The following is a 13,634-nucleotide window of genomic DNA, read 5'->3' as shown; positions in this document are numbered from 1 at the left end:
AACCCCTACTGTTGAACCTCTTTTGGAAAGGAAACTAGTCATGTTGCCAGTCAAGCCAGTTCTTGACTTCCTTCTACACGACGTACAAAATGAACAGTGACACAAAGTGGCGTTCGCAGACTCGATCCATTTCAAAAGACCGCCTTCGAGAAGTCAATTTACCAAGCGAAATACAACGAAACTGTCAAATCTATCACATGAAACATGTTTTCGTGGACCACCTCTCCGAACCGTCAGCAGCCATTTTGCCGACGACGACGTACAAGACACCATCCGAAAGGGTACAAGGAGAGCAGATGAGCTCGTCTGTCAAAGCGGAAACAATACGATGGCCGGGAACGACTGCGATACCGTTCACTCAGAGCTCACAGCTTCTCTCCGCCATCAACCCATCATATCCACTCCCCGCACGAATATGCTAGGGAAATTGATAGAAAAAGATCATATCACCCGCCGCCAGGTTTGTATGGTGGATTGTCTGACCTAACTGGTGGCGTGTTGTTTCGGCATTGTCTGCTATCACGATGTTAGTTGGAAAGCTTGCTCGTCCTGGAGAATTTCTTGTTCTACTCACCGGAGACCGTAGTTCTGTTGGCCTTGGTCTTCTTGAATATTTTCCAGAGAACCAGAGCCGTGGGGGGCAAATTGACCAATACCCCAACGATGGAGATCAGCGCCTCGTCGGACAACGACATCAAGTGATGCTCAGCAGGTGCTGAACTTTCTGAAGGAAAACGGCTTAACAGGTGTATAAGGCATGTATGACCAAAGAAAATGCATTTGAATTTCCTGCGGTGAGACCCGGGGCGTATCATACCCCAAAATATATAAAAACCAAGTCGCAGATTCTGGCCAGCTTCACCTCGTTCCAAATTGCTTGAAAGGCAACGTGGGAGATCCAAAAACACGATTTCTGGACACAGCCAATCAGCAGCGCGGACTGATTGGCAGAGACATGGCCGACAACATGCAGTGGCAGTCACAGATTCTGGAGAACGCAAAACTGCACATTATGAACAGACCACCAAAAATGGCCAATAAGAGTGATCTTGAAGCAACGCGAATTCTGGACAGAGCAAAACTGCACATTGTGCAATGGCCAATGAGAGTGATCTTGCAGCCCCTGCCCTTGCGAATTCTGGACGACCAGCAACAAGATAAATAACGGCCTCATCCCACTCTACCGCCTTTCTTACGTCTTGACATCTTCATCCCATTTCCCAAGCAACCTCTGCGGATGCATTCACAATCATGGAAACCACACGCATCCCCTCACGCCAGTGGGAAGCCCACAAAGACATTATTGCTTCTCTTTACATTGAACAAAACATGGTGCTCGGCGATGTGATCAGGGCTATGAAGAAAGACCATAACTTTCACGCTACGTATGTTCCGGCACCCACACCATGGACAATGGCTAGCTTCTAACCTATCTCCCAGCAAGGCACAATACCTCCGGAAGCTGGATCAATGGCACATGAAGAAAAATTCGACAAACGAAACGTGGACCTTTGCGGCGAACCAGATCGAGAAGCGCAAGCTGGAAGGAAAAGAGACTGAGATTCTCATCAATGGCAAACTTGTTCCACCGAAGAAGTTGAAAAAGGAGGTGGCTAGGTACTCAGCTATCAAGTCCGCAACCTCGGAAGCATCAGGCAAGTTTCATCGCCGTACTTCTTGACTGGAATGATGGTCTTCAGCTCAGGTGCTAACATCCTCGGCAGCTGCGGAAACTGGCGTTCCTAGCGGAATTGTCGTCCGTACACCCCCAGCAGATGCTGTTGGTGATGTGGAGGACATGAACATACCTTGGATTCAATCCCAAGAGCACTCGGAGGCAAACAGTACGTTGTACCTGGTCATGGTGTCTTTGTTCTCGTCTCCCTGGCTAACCAGCAGCAGTTGAACGTGCGACACCCGGAACTGCTCTTATTGAGATGAGAAGTCCTGCTCAACATTGGTTTAGGACACCTAGTCCGCTGAGCTTCGATGCTGCTCTCGGCATGCTAGGCCCGTCCAGCCCGCAACTGACACTGCCTTCGACTATGAATGATGGTGTTCAGGATTCGTTTCCAGATTTGGTTGGCGACGACTTCGTCTTCGACTGGGATACGATACTCAATACGCCGCAGCCTCCACGCATACCTACAGAGGAGCAAACCAACCGGGAGGCCCACAAACTTATTGGGAAGTGTCTGAAAGCATTGGTCAACCCTAAAAGTCCAGAGTACTTGTCAGAGGCTGCGCTGGAATTGGAGAGCCTTGCCATTCAAACTCGGCATATGGTGCAATTGTACAGCAATTCTGCCTCTGATCCGTCATTCCAACTGTTCCGATATGCGGTATACCTCTCTTCGAACAACCTGCTCTCCAATAATAGTACAGACATGCTGCTCAAATGGGTCATCAAAAACAACAAGTTATGGGTTCTGGAGCGCGTGATGGACGCAAAATTGCCGACGACCGAGGTTTTTGCAGCCAACATTTTTGTCAGCGCCGCGAGGTTGGGCCACCCTGGCGCGGTCTGCGCTCTGCTCGCAAAAGGAGTCGACCCCAATACAATTGTTGGGACTTCTTCGAGGCGCCCTGCTCTTCAAGAGGCTATCGTGCACGGAAACATGGAGGTTGTTCAGCTCTTGCTTGACGCGGGAGCAGACCCAAATGCCTTGGTAGGCAGTCCTTGTCGACAGACGGCACTTGAGATCGCATTTGCCGCGTACCATCCCAAAATTGCCTTGGTCAAATTGTTGATATCTCGAGGTGCGGCCATGAGTCCTGAAGCTTCAACGTACGAAGGAACGGTTCTACAAAACGCTTTGCGACTGGGCGATACGGACCTTGTTTGTACGTTGCTACGGGCCGGCACGCGCGTTACTAATACAACATCACGCTGGGGTACTACGGATCTGCAAATTGCTGCCCGATGCGGCAAGGTGGAAATCGTTGAAGCGTTGCTGGAAGCAGGAGCCGACATCGACAGTCCGCTTGGGGAAAACTGCGAAGACGGAGCTGAAGTGTCGAGATCGCCTCTGTTTTTCCTGACACCACTTCAAATTGCAACAATAAAAGACCACACAGAAATCGTGCAAGTTCTTTTGGACGCAGGTGCTGGCGTCAACTACTTTCCCGCGGCCAAGTACTCCAACTTCACATCGTTTTGCTTCAAAGGCAAGCATGATGACTGTGGATCAGACTTTGCATCCGACTTTGCATCCGACTGTGAACCAGACTGTGAACCATACTGTGAACCAGACTGTGAACCAGACTCTGAACCAGACTCTGAACCAGACTCTGCAACCGACGACAAATCAGACGTTGAATCAGTCTGTGAGTCGTACACGTTCAGTCCCAACGGCGGACGCGGTGGCATGCTGTCGGACTTGGAATTTCTCGGATCAAAAGGTCGGTATTTACTTACACCGCTCCAAGCAGCTGCTTTGAACAACAATATTTTTCTCGTTCGCTTGCTCCTCAGTCGCGGCGCCGATGTTAATGCAATCGGAGGTCGAGGCACAGCGCTGCAAATTGCAGCATCAAGGCTGGGTTGCTTCAAGCTGGTTCAGCTGCTGCTGCGAAAGGGGGCGGATTTGAATAGTCCGGCGACCGTACCGGGGGGCCGGACGGCTCTCCAGGCAGCAGCGGGGTCTGGGGACGAGCAAACCATCAAGCTATTGCTTAGCATGGGCGCTAACGTGAATGCTCCGGCGTATCGCCGTGGTGGATGCACTGCCGTCCAGGCCGCTGCGCGGTCGGGGCATCTCGAAACGGTCAAATTGCTAGTCGGCGCCGGCGCAGATGTGCATGCAGTTGCTGCGCATGTGTGGGGCCGAACGTGTTTGCAAAGTGCAGCAAGGAAAGGAGACATCCGCATTGTCGACTATTTGCTGCAACTCGGTGTCGATATCAATGAGCCAGCATGTCCAGTCAACGGGCGCACCGCATTGCTTTTTGCAATCGAGAAACATCACAAGGCTGTTGCCGAGAGGCTCCTTGAGAAAGGCGCAGACCCCACCGGTCTGCTAAACGGGGGATATGGCAGCACACCTCTGCAGGCGGCAGTCAAGAACAAATGGTACGACTTCGCTCAGATGCTACTACGCCAAGGGGCCAATCCAAACAAAAATCTATCTTCGTCAACACCTTTGGGGATCTCCCTCCACAACAACGCAGTCGACATGGCGCGTCAACTGATCGATGCTGGCGCCGATGCGAACGAGCGCTGTGCAGACCTCGATGGCTATCTATCAAGTCCCCTTGAAATAGCGGTAGCAAACGGGAGCATTGACATAGTTGGCAACCTGCTGGAAGCGGGCGCGGACATTGACGGCGAGCGTGGCATCATACCTCTCCGCATGGCTGTCGAAAGAAACAATCTTGACGTAGTGAAGATGTTGCTCTTGAAGGGAGCGAGCCCCAATCCACGCCCAGACTGCATTAATGAATCGATACTGCTGACCGCGATGTGCAGGTCTCCGGTCGACGAAAATATGGTCCGCCTCCTCGTTGATTTTGGCGCTCGCGTGGAAGCGGACGACGGCTTTTCTCTCTACCACGCTGCGAGAAAGGGGTGTCTGCAGGCGGTTGAATCCCTCCTGCAAGCCGGAGCAGATGCCAATGCCCGTCCCTGGAGACAGACAGCACTTCACTGGGCGGTGCAACGGGGAAATTTTGACATTGCGGTGGCTCTTCTCAACAAGGGCGCTGACATCAATGCCCCTCTCTGGTTAGAGTACGGTGGGACTGCGCTACAGGAGGCTGCCAAATTTGGCAGCGTCCGCATGGTGCAGTTGCTTCTCGCACACGGCGCAGACGTCAACGCACCACCAGCGAAATTCAGTGGAGCAACCGCGTTGCAAGCGGCGGTCATTCGGGGACATTTTCGAATTGTATCCATGTTACTCAAGAGCGGAGCGGATATCAATGCCCCAAGAGCAAAGCGATGCGGCCTGACGGCGCTTGAAGCTGTCTCAGCGTGTGGGAGGCTCGACATTATGCATCTGCTGCTTCAGAACTGCGGCGATGTGGACGACATGGAGGCACAGTGTAGGAGTGCAGCCGAGCTGGCGTCCTCCAACGGGCATGTTGTTATAGCCAGGATGCTGCGAGAATGGAAACGGCCTACCTGATAGAAACTCTGCGAAACACGGAGGGCACGTATGAATGTGTCAAATAGAATCTCAACGGTGGAGAAATCATCACCAGTCACCCTCGTTACGAGACCTGGACAAGGCGATGTAATCAACCAGCTTATCCGGAAACGTTTCCACAAAAGTGTCCTTGGCATGCGCCATACAGTCTCTTTCAATGGATGGCCGTCGTGTGCTGAAAAAACTTGACGCACTCCCACTGAAAACTGGGGATGGCCGTGGTTGACTGTCGCTCTCTGTTTTGCAGCCTTACGTTTAATATATGGTAGAACGCGTGGTGCTACTAAATATGGTTAATAACAGCGTGCTTTAAAAAGAAAATTAGCTTAGGATAGCTACAGGTGCTGCTCAACCCGTTTAATCGCTAAAAGGCAGCCTTGTTCAGCCCCGCATCCAATTCACAATTAGCAATTGCGCCATCACCTGTTTGGTATACACCCTTGCTCTACGTGCGTGGCATATCTGCACTTTTTCTTTCTTTTTTTATCTTTCCCTTATATCATGTCGTGCTGTATTCTTACCCGCGCCGATATGGTAAACGCCGCAGACAAAACGTCCGCCACTTTAGACAGCTTCAAGGCCCGGCTTCGCAATAAAAAGATTGAGCGCGGCCTGCCAGTCTCGCCGACGCCGTCGGAACTTGCACGCGACAACGAGTTGGAAGACGACGGCACGGTCTTGTACAACTTGCTGGGCCGTATGATCTCGCTGCACCCGGGCAACATTGTCAAAAAGGCCGGACGCGCCGTGCGGTTGGGCGAGGCCGATGCTTTGAAAGTGGCGGCCGCGGGGGGCGTTCCCGTGCCCGACGTGTTTGGGACCGAGGTCACGCCCGAGGGCCGGTTTCGCATCTCGATGAGCTACATTGAAGGGCAGACCCTGGAAGCGGCTTGGCCCTCGCTTTCGGAAGACGACAAGACATCCTACTGTCGACAGGTCGGGGCGATCCTGACCGCGATGCGCGCCATTCCGCCCCCCGACCCAAGCTTCATCGGCGCCTGCGACGGCAAGGAGATCCGCGACGGCCGGCTGTACAACACATACATGTCGCCCGTGTGCGCGGACGAGGAAGCGTTCAATGCCTATCTGGTCTCGAGCATCACCCCAACGACGCCCGATGCGGTGCGTGAGGCTTTCGTGCGCCGGTTGCAAAGCCAGCCACGCCACCGCATCGTCCTAACCCACGGCGACCTGGCACCGCGCAATATTATGGTCCGTGACGGCCGTGTCGTCGCGCTCATTGACTGGGAGGAGGCTGGATGGTACCCCGAATACTGGGAATATGTCAAATTCTTTCAGCGCTCAACGGCCATGGAAAGGGACTGGAGAGCACATGCCAAGGACATTTTTGTCGAAGCGTATCCGGACGAGCTGGTTGACTACATTGCCGTTTCCAAGTTTCAGTACCCATAAAGGGCCGCGTAGGAGGATGGCCGACGCATCAGACTTGCCTTGTACTCCATCCATTGTAGTCACTTTCCACTTTCTTTCGGCTGTTGACTCAGTTAAGGAGGTGGGTGAAGTGAGAGAGAGTGTGTGTGTGAGGGATTACCAAATTTGGAATCCGCATCACCTGTTGGCCGCTTAAATGTCGTTTCGTTTGCTGCTTGACTGTAGGATGCAACCGTGCAAAATAACGGGCAGGAGAAAGCAGACGGAGTGTGACGATGGCCCTGGCAACATGATGGCTGTCACTATGGAAGGCGCTGACTACATGATTTAACCGTCGTGACCATGCCGGTTAAGCTTCAATTTCGTCTTGTTGTGTTGATAGAAGGCAATACCGATTTGTTCCCTATTATTCGGCAGTTTTAGCAGTGTTTTCCACCAGCAAAGTACCGTGCGATGGCCCGCCAAATAAATGGCAGGTTTGTTGTTACGGCACAAATTCGAGCTGTATTTTTTCAGCGAACAATATCCGTAACCGAGTTCTAGCAATAAAAAAAAAACAAGACGGAGGCTTTGTTTCTTCAAGTTCCAGTCTGGAATGAGATGTTAAAAAAAACCCATAGGAAGCCAAAAATATCTCCAGGGGGCGAATCGAACGCCCGACTCTCGGATTTAGATTGAGTAACAATTACAGTCCGATGCCATAAACCAACTAGACCACCCGGAGTTGTTCCCTGGAAGCCGGTAGTTTGTTTCAGACTTATATGGGGAAGACACAACCAACAAAAGTGGGGCTGCATTACCACGACTGTGTTGTTAACCCCGAACTGTTATTCGACAATCCCAAAAGTCAATCTTTACCAAGCGACAATATGTTGCATCACGTTCAGCATTGTTCCTATGGCATTGCTATTGTACACAATAAAATCTTTGCAAATAGGGAGACACAGCAGGGGAAGGAATATTCTGTGTTTTTGTATCATGCCAAGAAAATCTTGAATTGATGGGAGACATTCGTTTTTTGCTGTGCATGGCCTTCGCCCTCAAGCCTCACCTGCCGCAGCACCGCCTGCGGCCTTGGCCGCTTTGGCAGCCGTCATGGCCTTGTCCTTCTCATCGACCAGTGCCGACATGGCGTTGCCAATGTCGGTGCCCAGCTGGCCAAAGCCCTTGATGACGCCGGCGCGGTCGCCGGCGCGCATCTCCTGGCTCATCTTGACCTTGCCCACGAGCTCGGTGATTTCGATTTCGATGCCAATGATGCTCTTGCGCATGATGTCGAGGTAGTTGGTAGGCGCGTCGGCGACCTTCCACGGCTCCGGGCGGCCGCCCTCGCCGGTGTAGTCCATGAGGGCCCGCTCGCCGTGCTCGGACAAGAGGTCGAGCTGCTTTTCAAGGTAGGCGTTGGCGGCCGCATTGGTGGACGCCGCCGCGGGGGGCCCGCCGCCGACGTAGATGGTGGCCTTGCCGCGGACGTGGACGGTGGCGTAGTTCCAGGTGGGGACGACCTTGGCGGTGGTGGGCTTGGACTCGGTGTAGAACTTGGGCGTCACGTAATGCTGGACATTGGATGTGAAGACGACCAGCACCTCGTCTTTCAGGACCGAGACGCCCGGCACGTCGGTCGGCTGGCCCTCGACGGACTGGATCATGGCCTTGACTTGCGGGTTGCTCTTGGCCATGTGGCCGAGCAGGCGGCCCTTGTCGGTCTCGCTGGCCTCATCATCGACGGCGACGATCCAGGGGATGTGGGTGCTTTGAATCAGAGGGAAGCCATCGGCGGCGATGGCCGTGGTGATTTGGCCCAAGGAGTTGTCGCGGATCAGCTGGCGCAGGGCGACCAGGCTGGTCTCGGCGTATTCAGTCTTTTGATACATGGTTTATGCGTGCTGGCAGATGCAGAGACGGGTGTTGACGACGGTGAAGGCAACTCGTTGCTTTGAGACAGACAGACAGCCCAGGACAGGACCGGTCCTTTTAACACAGACATTCCGTATCAACTGCGGCTGCTCCATTCAGACATCGACCTCTTCAAATCCCGTACGGGATATGCTGGATCTCAGAAACTGCCTCGTTTCGTAGTCATTCAAATAAAAAGGAACAACATCAGCAAACGGGCAGCGTGACCACGGCTTCGAACTGCCCAAAAGGGAGAAATGCACGATTGGTAAACGCCGGACGGGGACGGGCCAGGCTGCAAACTGCCAAGCAGGCCAAGCAAGCCAAGCAGGCGGGTCCATACCAAACAGACGGCCAAGCTTATTTTGGTTGTTGCTCGGTGCTCGTCTCTCCAAGGGCGTTGGACATCCAATGGTCACGGACGAGTCACAACTCGGCTATGTGTCACAGAGTGGAACAGGCCAGGGGCCCAGGTGAGGTGCAGGACATGCTGATGGACAAATCCCGTCTTACATGCTAATTCAGTGGGGCAGCGGCCTGCGCTGTGGACGCTCTGAGTGAATATGCAGTAGACGTTTTAGTGGATTTCTAGTGGATAGGGCCTGCCTACTGAACCTTCTTAGTAGGCTGTCTTAGTGGATCATTACGCCCCGCTGGGCGGACGCCGAAGCGGCGACACGACGTCATTTGCAGTCACTACTGCACCTTTTAGTGGCCGAAACGGCAAACAGGCGTAGCCTTCTCCGCGGCCGCCACCTCTGCACGTTCCGGCTACAAGTGTGCCAAGGGAGCGGAACCTCCCCGTACGACACAGATGGCATGCTATCTGTACCGGTATCAGTGGACAGCAGTCACAGTCACGAGCTCGCCCATTGACGCCAAACCATCTAACCGCTGGGATCACCGTGGCTAGCATCATCTCTCCATCCGGCAGTTGACATCGAAACCCCCTCCATCCCTCCCATTCTCGTCATCCTCGACCACGGCACACTCCCCACTCCCCTCACCTCCTTTACGCTCATTCGTCAGACTCGCTTGTCGCAGCGCCAGCTTCTGACCATGTCCCTTCCTCTGCAAGCAACCCGCCGTGCCGTCGAGCACCGCAAGCGGCTGGCCGAGCTGTTCCCCTGGACAACATCGCCACTACTCATTGGCGCACCCATGCGCGTGTTTTCGGGGCCAGCCATGGCGGTGGCGGTGTCACGGGCGGGTGGGCTCGGGTTTATTGGGCCGGGCACGACGCCGGAAGCGTCCTCGACGGATCTGGCAGAGGCCACGAAGCTGCTCAAGGAGACGCCTTTGAAGGCGGCCGCGGCAACAACACCGACGCCGTCGCTTCTGCCCATTGGCGTCGGCTTCCAGGTCTGGAACGGTGACCTCGACAGCGCCACGGCGGCCGTCCGCACCCACCGCCCCTGTGCCGTCTGGCTCTTTGCGCCGCGCGACGGCCAGGCCCAGCTGGACACCTGGACGGCGGCGCTCCGCGCGGCCTCGCCGGGCACGCAGGTCTGGGTGCAGGTCGGCACCCTCCAGGAAGCCGTGGCCGCGGCGCACCCGTCGGGCGCGGACGCGCTGGTGCTGCAGGGCGCCGAGGCCGGCGGGCACGGCCGCGCGAGCGACGGCATTGGGCTGGTGTCGCTGCTACCCGAGGTGGCCGACGCGCTCCACGACAACACAAATAACACAAACAGCACAAACAGCACGCCCCTCCCGCTGGTGGGCGCCGGCGGCATTGCCGACGGGCGCGGTGCCGTCGCGGCGCTGGGCCTGGGCGCCGCGGCCGTCGCCATGGGCACGCGGTTCTTGGCGGCCTCCGAGGCGCGCGTCGACCCGGCGTACCAGGCCGAGGTGCTACGGGCGACAGACGGCGCCGCACACACGGGACGGACGCAGCTCTACAACCACCTGCGGGGGACCTTTGGGTGGCCGGCCGAGTTCAGCCCGCGCGGGCTGCTCAACCAAAGCTGGGCGGACCACGAAGCGGGCGTGCCGTTTGACGAGCTACAAGCGCGCCACGACGCGGCGGTCCAGGCCGGCGGTGCGGCCGCCTGGGGCCCCGAGGGCCGCACGGCGACGTACGTGAGCGCGAGTGTCGGGCTGGTGCGGAGCGTGGACGATGCAGGAGCCATTGTCGAGCAGACACGCAACGAGATCAAGGAGATTCTGTCCCTGATGGGTTGATGGCAAGACGGACAACGAGACAGGGCATTGCACACAAACAAACGTATTTTGTACTGGCTAACGATAGATACATGGATGGACTGTCAACCTTTCACTTGAACGTGCTAAACGTCCACGAGCTGTTCCAAAAGTACGGCGTGCCGGGGTTGGCAATCTCATACTTTGTGCGGTTCCATTCGGGGCTGCGTCTCGTTAGCGGTCATCATTTACTCTGTGAGCAGGCAAGCGATGTGCGGGCGGTAACCTACTGGTTGATGGCGTTCGGGTAGTCGTGCGCTTCAATGGCGACGCACGAGCTGCGCCCGACCTTGGTGACGTTGGCCGTGCCCTGGGTGCTCTTGAGCGGCGCGGTGCCGTCCATCCAGTTGCACGTGTACACCGTCACGCCGGGCTGGTTGGTCCGCAGCTCGGCCGCAATGCCGGCGAACGGCGCCGCTAGACGTGCCACCACGCTGTCACCCGAGGGCACGTTCTCGGCCAAAAAGTAGCCGTTGTAGCCCTCGCACTGCCCGCCGCCGCCGCAGTTGCCCGCAAACTTGGGGTCCGCCTGCGCGTGTCCCAGCGTCAGGTTGGCCGCCGACGCAAAGTCGTTGACGGCCCCGGGGGCGGCCGTCAGGATGCGGCCCGTCGGCACGGCGCCGTCGTCGCCCTCGAGGTAGCGCTGCGAGTAGGGCAGGTACAGCGTGTGGTCCCAGATCTTGGGCGACGCCGTGTTCTTGTAGGCGTCCAGGTTGAAGTACGTGTGGTGGGTCAGCATCAGCGGCGTGCGCGCGTCCGCCGACGCCCACATGACAATGCCCAGCCGCCCGGCGGTCAGCGTGTACGTCACGTTGGCCGTCACGTCGCCCGGCAGGCCCTGCTCCGACCCGGCCTTGTCGTAGATGGCAAACGTAATGGACGAGGCGCCGACGGCCGTGACGTTCCACACGCGGTACGACCAGTTGTTGGTGCCGCTGTGCAGCGTGTTGGCGCCGTCGTTTTTCTCGGTGGCGTAGGTTTTGCCGTCCAGGGTGTAGGTAGCGTTGCCGATGCGGGAGACGTAGCGGCCGGGGATGGAGTTGTAGACCGGGTGGCCGGGGTCCTTGGCTACACGCATACAATCATTAGCGACACACGCGGCCAAAGCCGACGGGGGAGTGGCAGACGTCAACAAGTAATGAGGGTGAACAGGGAATAACGACGGGGGCACCCACGGTAATACGCTGCATCATCGTACCCCAGCACCACATCCGTATCGTTCCCGTGACGGTCCTTGACCCACAGGTTGGTCAGCGTCGCGCCGTACGGGATAAACTGCGCCTTGATGCCGTCTGCCGTGATGGTGTAGCGGCCGTCGGCAGCCGGGGCGGGCACGCCGTCTCGGCGGACAGCCAAGGCCAGGCCGGCGAGGCCGGGCAGGGCAAGAAACAGGGTGGAGCGCATGTCGGGGAAGTGGACGGACGTTTTTGGTGGTCAGCGGTCTTGGGTCAACGTCCTGGCATGCAAAGACGGGCGCCACTTGGGTCCATAATAAATACTTCATGCCGAGTTGAAGCCTCTGGAACCTCTGGGCATCTCCACAGGACATCCACAGGCCATCCACTCCTCTTGCGTGATCCCCGGACCATTTGCATGTCCCGTGCACGGCTGGACCTGTCTTTCCCCTCTCTTTGCGCTGTCAGCGGTATTAGGCATTTTACGGACTTCGTCTGGGGGTCCTAAGTGTCCAGGCAGTTCAGGCTGCCTTTGGCGACGACAGTAGGCGAGGGCTTTGGCGAGCAACACACATCGGGCCAAGAGCGGTGTACAAAAGCGCGCTCGTAAACGTTGCGCCACCACAAATCAGCCTGAGGTCGGTCCTTACTTCATCTCGTGTAATGTTTGTGCCTGTTTCCCCTCACTTGGTCAGGAACCAGCCAACGATCGACAGGTCGACAGACGGACACGGCACATTCAGGTACACAAAACAGCAAAGTGCTAAATTAAATCTGACATTTTAAATTCCACCAACGGATTCCAACGGATTGTTTCTCTGCAGAGTACACTCTACCAGCCACGCACCCTTCGCTCCGCACCCCTACACCGTAATCGTATGCACCAGCCGCACCTTGCCCCCAATCAGCCGGAACTCGTGGCTGTCCGGCAGCGCCCCGGCAAACGAGCAAAACACGTCCGCGGACCCCACCGTCTCGTCAATCACGTACCGCCGCTGCGTGATCTTGGCAGACGCCGAGCCGGACGTTGGCACGCCCACCGTGCACGACGGGCTGAAGTGCATCGACCCCTCGGTGCGCGCGCACGGCGAGCCCCACGGCACCGCGTTGATGGCCGTCGAGTTGCTCCACATGTCGAGGTACGCGTCGGCCGCGGCCTGCAGCACCGCCCGCGGGCTGCGGTCCGCAGCCGCCAGCGTGCCCCAGTCCTCCGTCGCAATGTAGCTGAGCGTCTTGGCCGCGTTGAACGCCCAGTCGCCCGTCGTGGCCACGATGGCATCCACCGAGTTGATGGGCGACGCCGCGTCGGTGGCCGACGCGTGCCGCAGCTGCACGCCGACGACGTAGGGACCAGCCGTCGACACGAGCTCCGTGTACGAGGCGCACTGCGTCGTGTCGAGCGTCGTGCGGTTGTGGTCGAGCTTCAGGGCCTTGCTCCAGATGCCGGCACTCGCGCTGGAGGCCTTGTTGTTCTGGCGGTAGGTCACGGCCGGGTCCAGCAGCTTCTGAAAGGCGCTGCCGGCAATCGCGCCGGCCTCCTGCGCGGCGAGGTAGGCATCGGCGGCGGCCTGCAGCGTGTCGCGGGAGCAGTCGGCTACAGCCTGGCCGGCCAAGGCGGCCAGTGTGAGGCCCAGGAGGTGAAAGGAGACCATTTCTGCAGTGTTTTGTGACGATCAATAGCAACGATTCGTTGATCCTGTTTGTTGAAGGTCTACAGACTACAAAGAGATGCACTTGCAAACGTGAGCATCCGTCAAAGGCATCGCTTGCACCAGATATACCCTCTGTTGGCAGACGACAGTAGGAAGACAGATCGTGGATAAAC

At 56.8% G+C, this 13,634-nt stretch overlaps 6 protein-coding genes and 1 non-coding gene across 7 annotated transcripts; 3 read left to right on the top strand and 4 right to left on the bottom strand.

The window, feature by feature from the left end:
• Window positions 1-1,251: 1,251 nt before the first annotated feature.
• SPSK_08349 (uncharacterized protein) lies at window positions 1,252-5,126 on the top strand (the record flags this gene model as incomplete). The annotated part of the gene is made up of 4 exons (XM_016734949.1): window positions 1,252-1,385; window positions 1,441-1,670; window positions 1,725-1,844; window positions 1,897-5,126. The coding sequence occupies 4 exons, from the start codon at window positions 1,252-1,254 to the stop codon at window positions 5,124-5,126; spliced, it is 3,714 nt and encodes a 1,237-aa protein (XP_016587755.1).
• A 522-nt stretch (window positions 5,127-5,648) lies between these two features.
• On the top strand, window positions 5,649-6,560 carry SPSK_09646 (uncharacterized protein; the record flags this gene model as incomplete). Its single annotated transcript, XM_016736218.1, has 1 exon — window positions 5,649-6,560. One exon carries the CDS (start codon window positions 5,649-5,651, stop codon window positions 6,558-6,560), a length of 912 nt encoding a protein of 303 aa, XP_016587754.1.
• Window positions 6,561-7,172: 612 nt separating this feature from the next.
• On the bottom strand, window positions 7,173-7,263 carry SPSK_11254. The gene has a single exon. It is a non-coding gene; the product is annotated as a tRNA-Tyr (tRNA).
• A 316-nt stretch (window positions 7,264-7,579) lies between these two features.
• SPSK_09697 (transcriptional regulator) lies at window positions 7,580-8,413 on the bottom strand (the record flags this gene model as incomplete). The annotated part of the gene is made up of 1 exon (XM_016736269.1): window positions 7,580-8,413. The coding sequence occupies one exon, from the start codon at window positions 8,411-8,413 to the stop codon at window positions 7,580-7,582; it is 834 nt and encodes a 277-aa protein (XP_016587753.1).
• A 1,081-nt stretch (window positions 8,414-9,494) lies between these two features.
• Window positions 9,495-10,616, top strand: SPSK_09464 (nitronate monooxygenase; the record flags this gene model as incomplete). Its single annotated transcript, XM_016736036.1, has 1 exon — window positions 9,495-10,616. One exon carries the CDS (start codon window positions 9,495-9,497, stop codon window positions 10,614-10,616), a length of 1,122 nt encoding a protein of 373 aa, XP_016587752.1.
• Window positions 10,617-10,707: 91 nt separating this feature from the next.
• On the bottom strand, window positions 10,708-12,038 carry SPSK_09287 (aldose 1-epimerase; the record flags this gene model as incomplete). Its single annotated transcript, XM_016735863.1, has 3 exons — window positions 10,708-10,798; window positions 10,865-11,702; window positions 11,810-12,038. 3 exons carry the CDS (start codon window positions 12,036-12,038, stop codon window positions 10,708-10,710), a joined length of 1,158 nt encoding a protein of 385 aa, XP_016587751.1.
• A 634-nt stretch (window positions 12,039-12,672) lies between these two features.
• On the bottom strand, window positions 12,673-13,461 carry SPSK_09730 (uncharacterized protein; the record flags this gene model as incomplete). Its single annotated transcript, XM_016736300.1, has 1 exon — window positions 12,673-13,461. One exon carries the CDS (start codon window positions 13,459-13,461, stop codon window positions 12,673-12,675), a length of 789 nt encoding a protein of 262 aa, XP_016587750.1.
• Between the last annotated feature and the right edge of the window lie 173 nt (window positions 13,462-13,634).

This window comes from Sporothrix schenckii, assembly GCF_000961545.1.
Source record: "Sporothrix schenckii 1099-18 chromosome Unknown Cont44, whole genome shotgun sequence".
NCBI classification, from domain to species: Eukaryota; Fungi; Ascomycota; class Sordariomycetes; order Ophiostomatales; family Ophiostomataceae; genus Sporothrix; species Sporothrix schenckii.
Note: the sequence above shows the minus strand (reverse complement) of the source record. Positions and strands in the feature narration are given on the sequence as shown.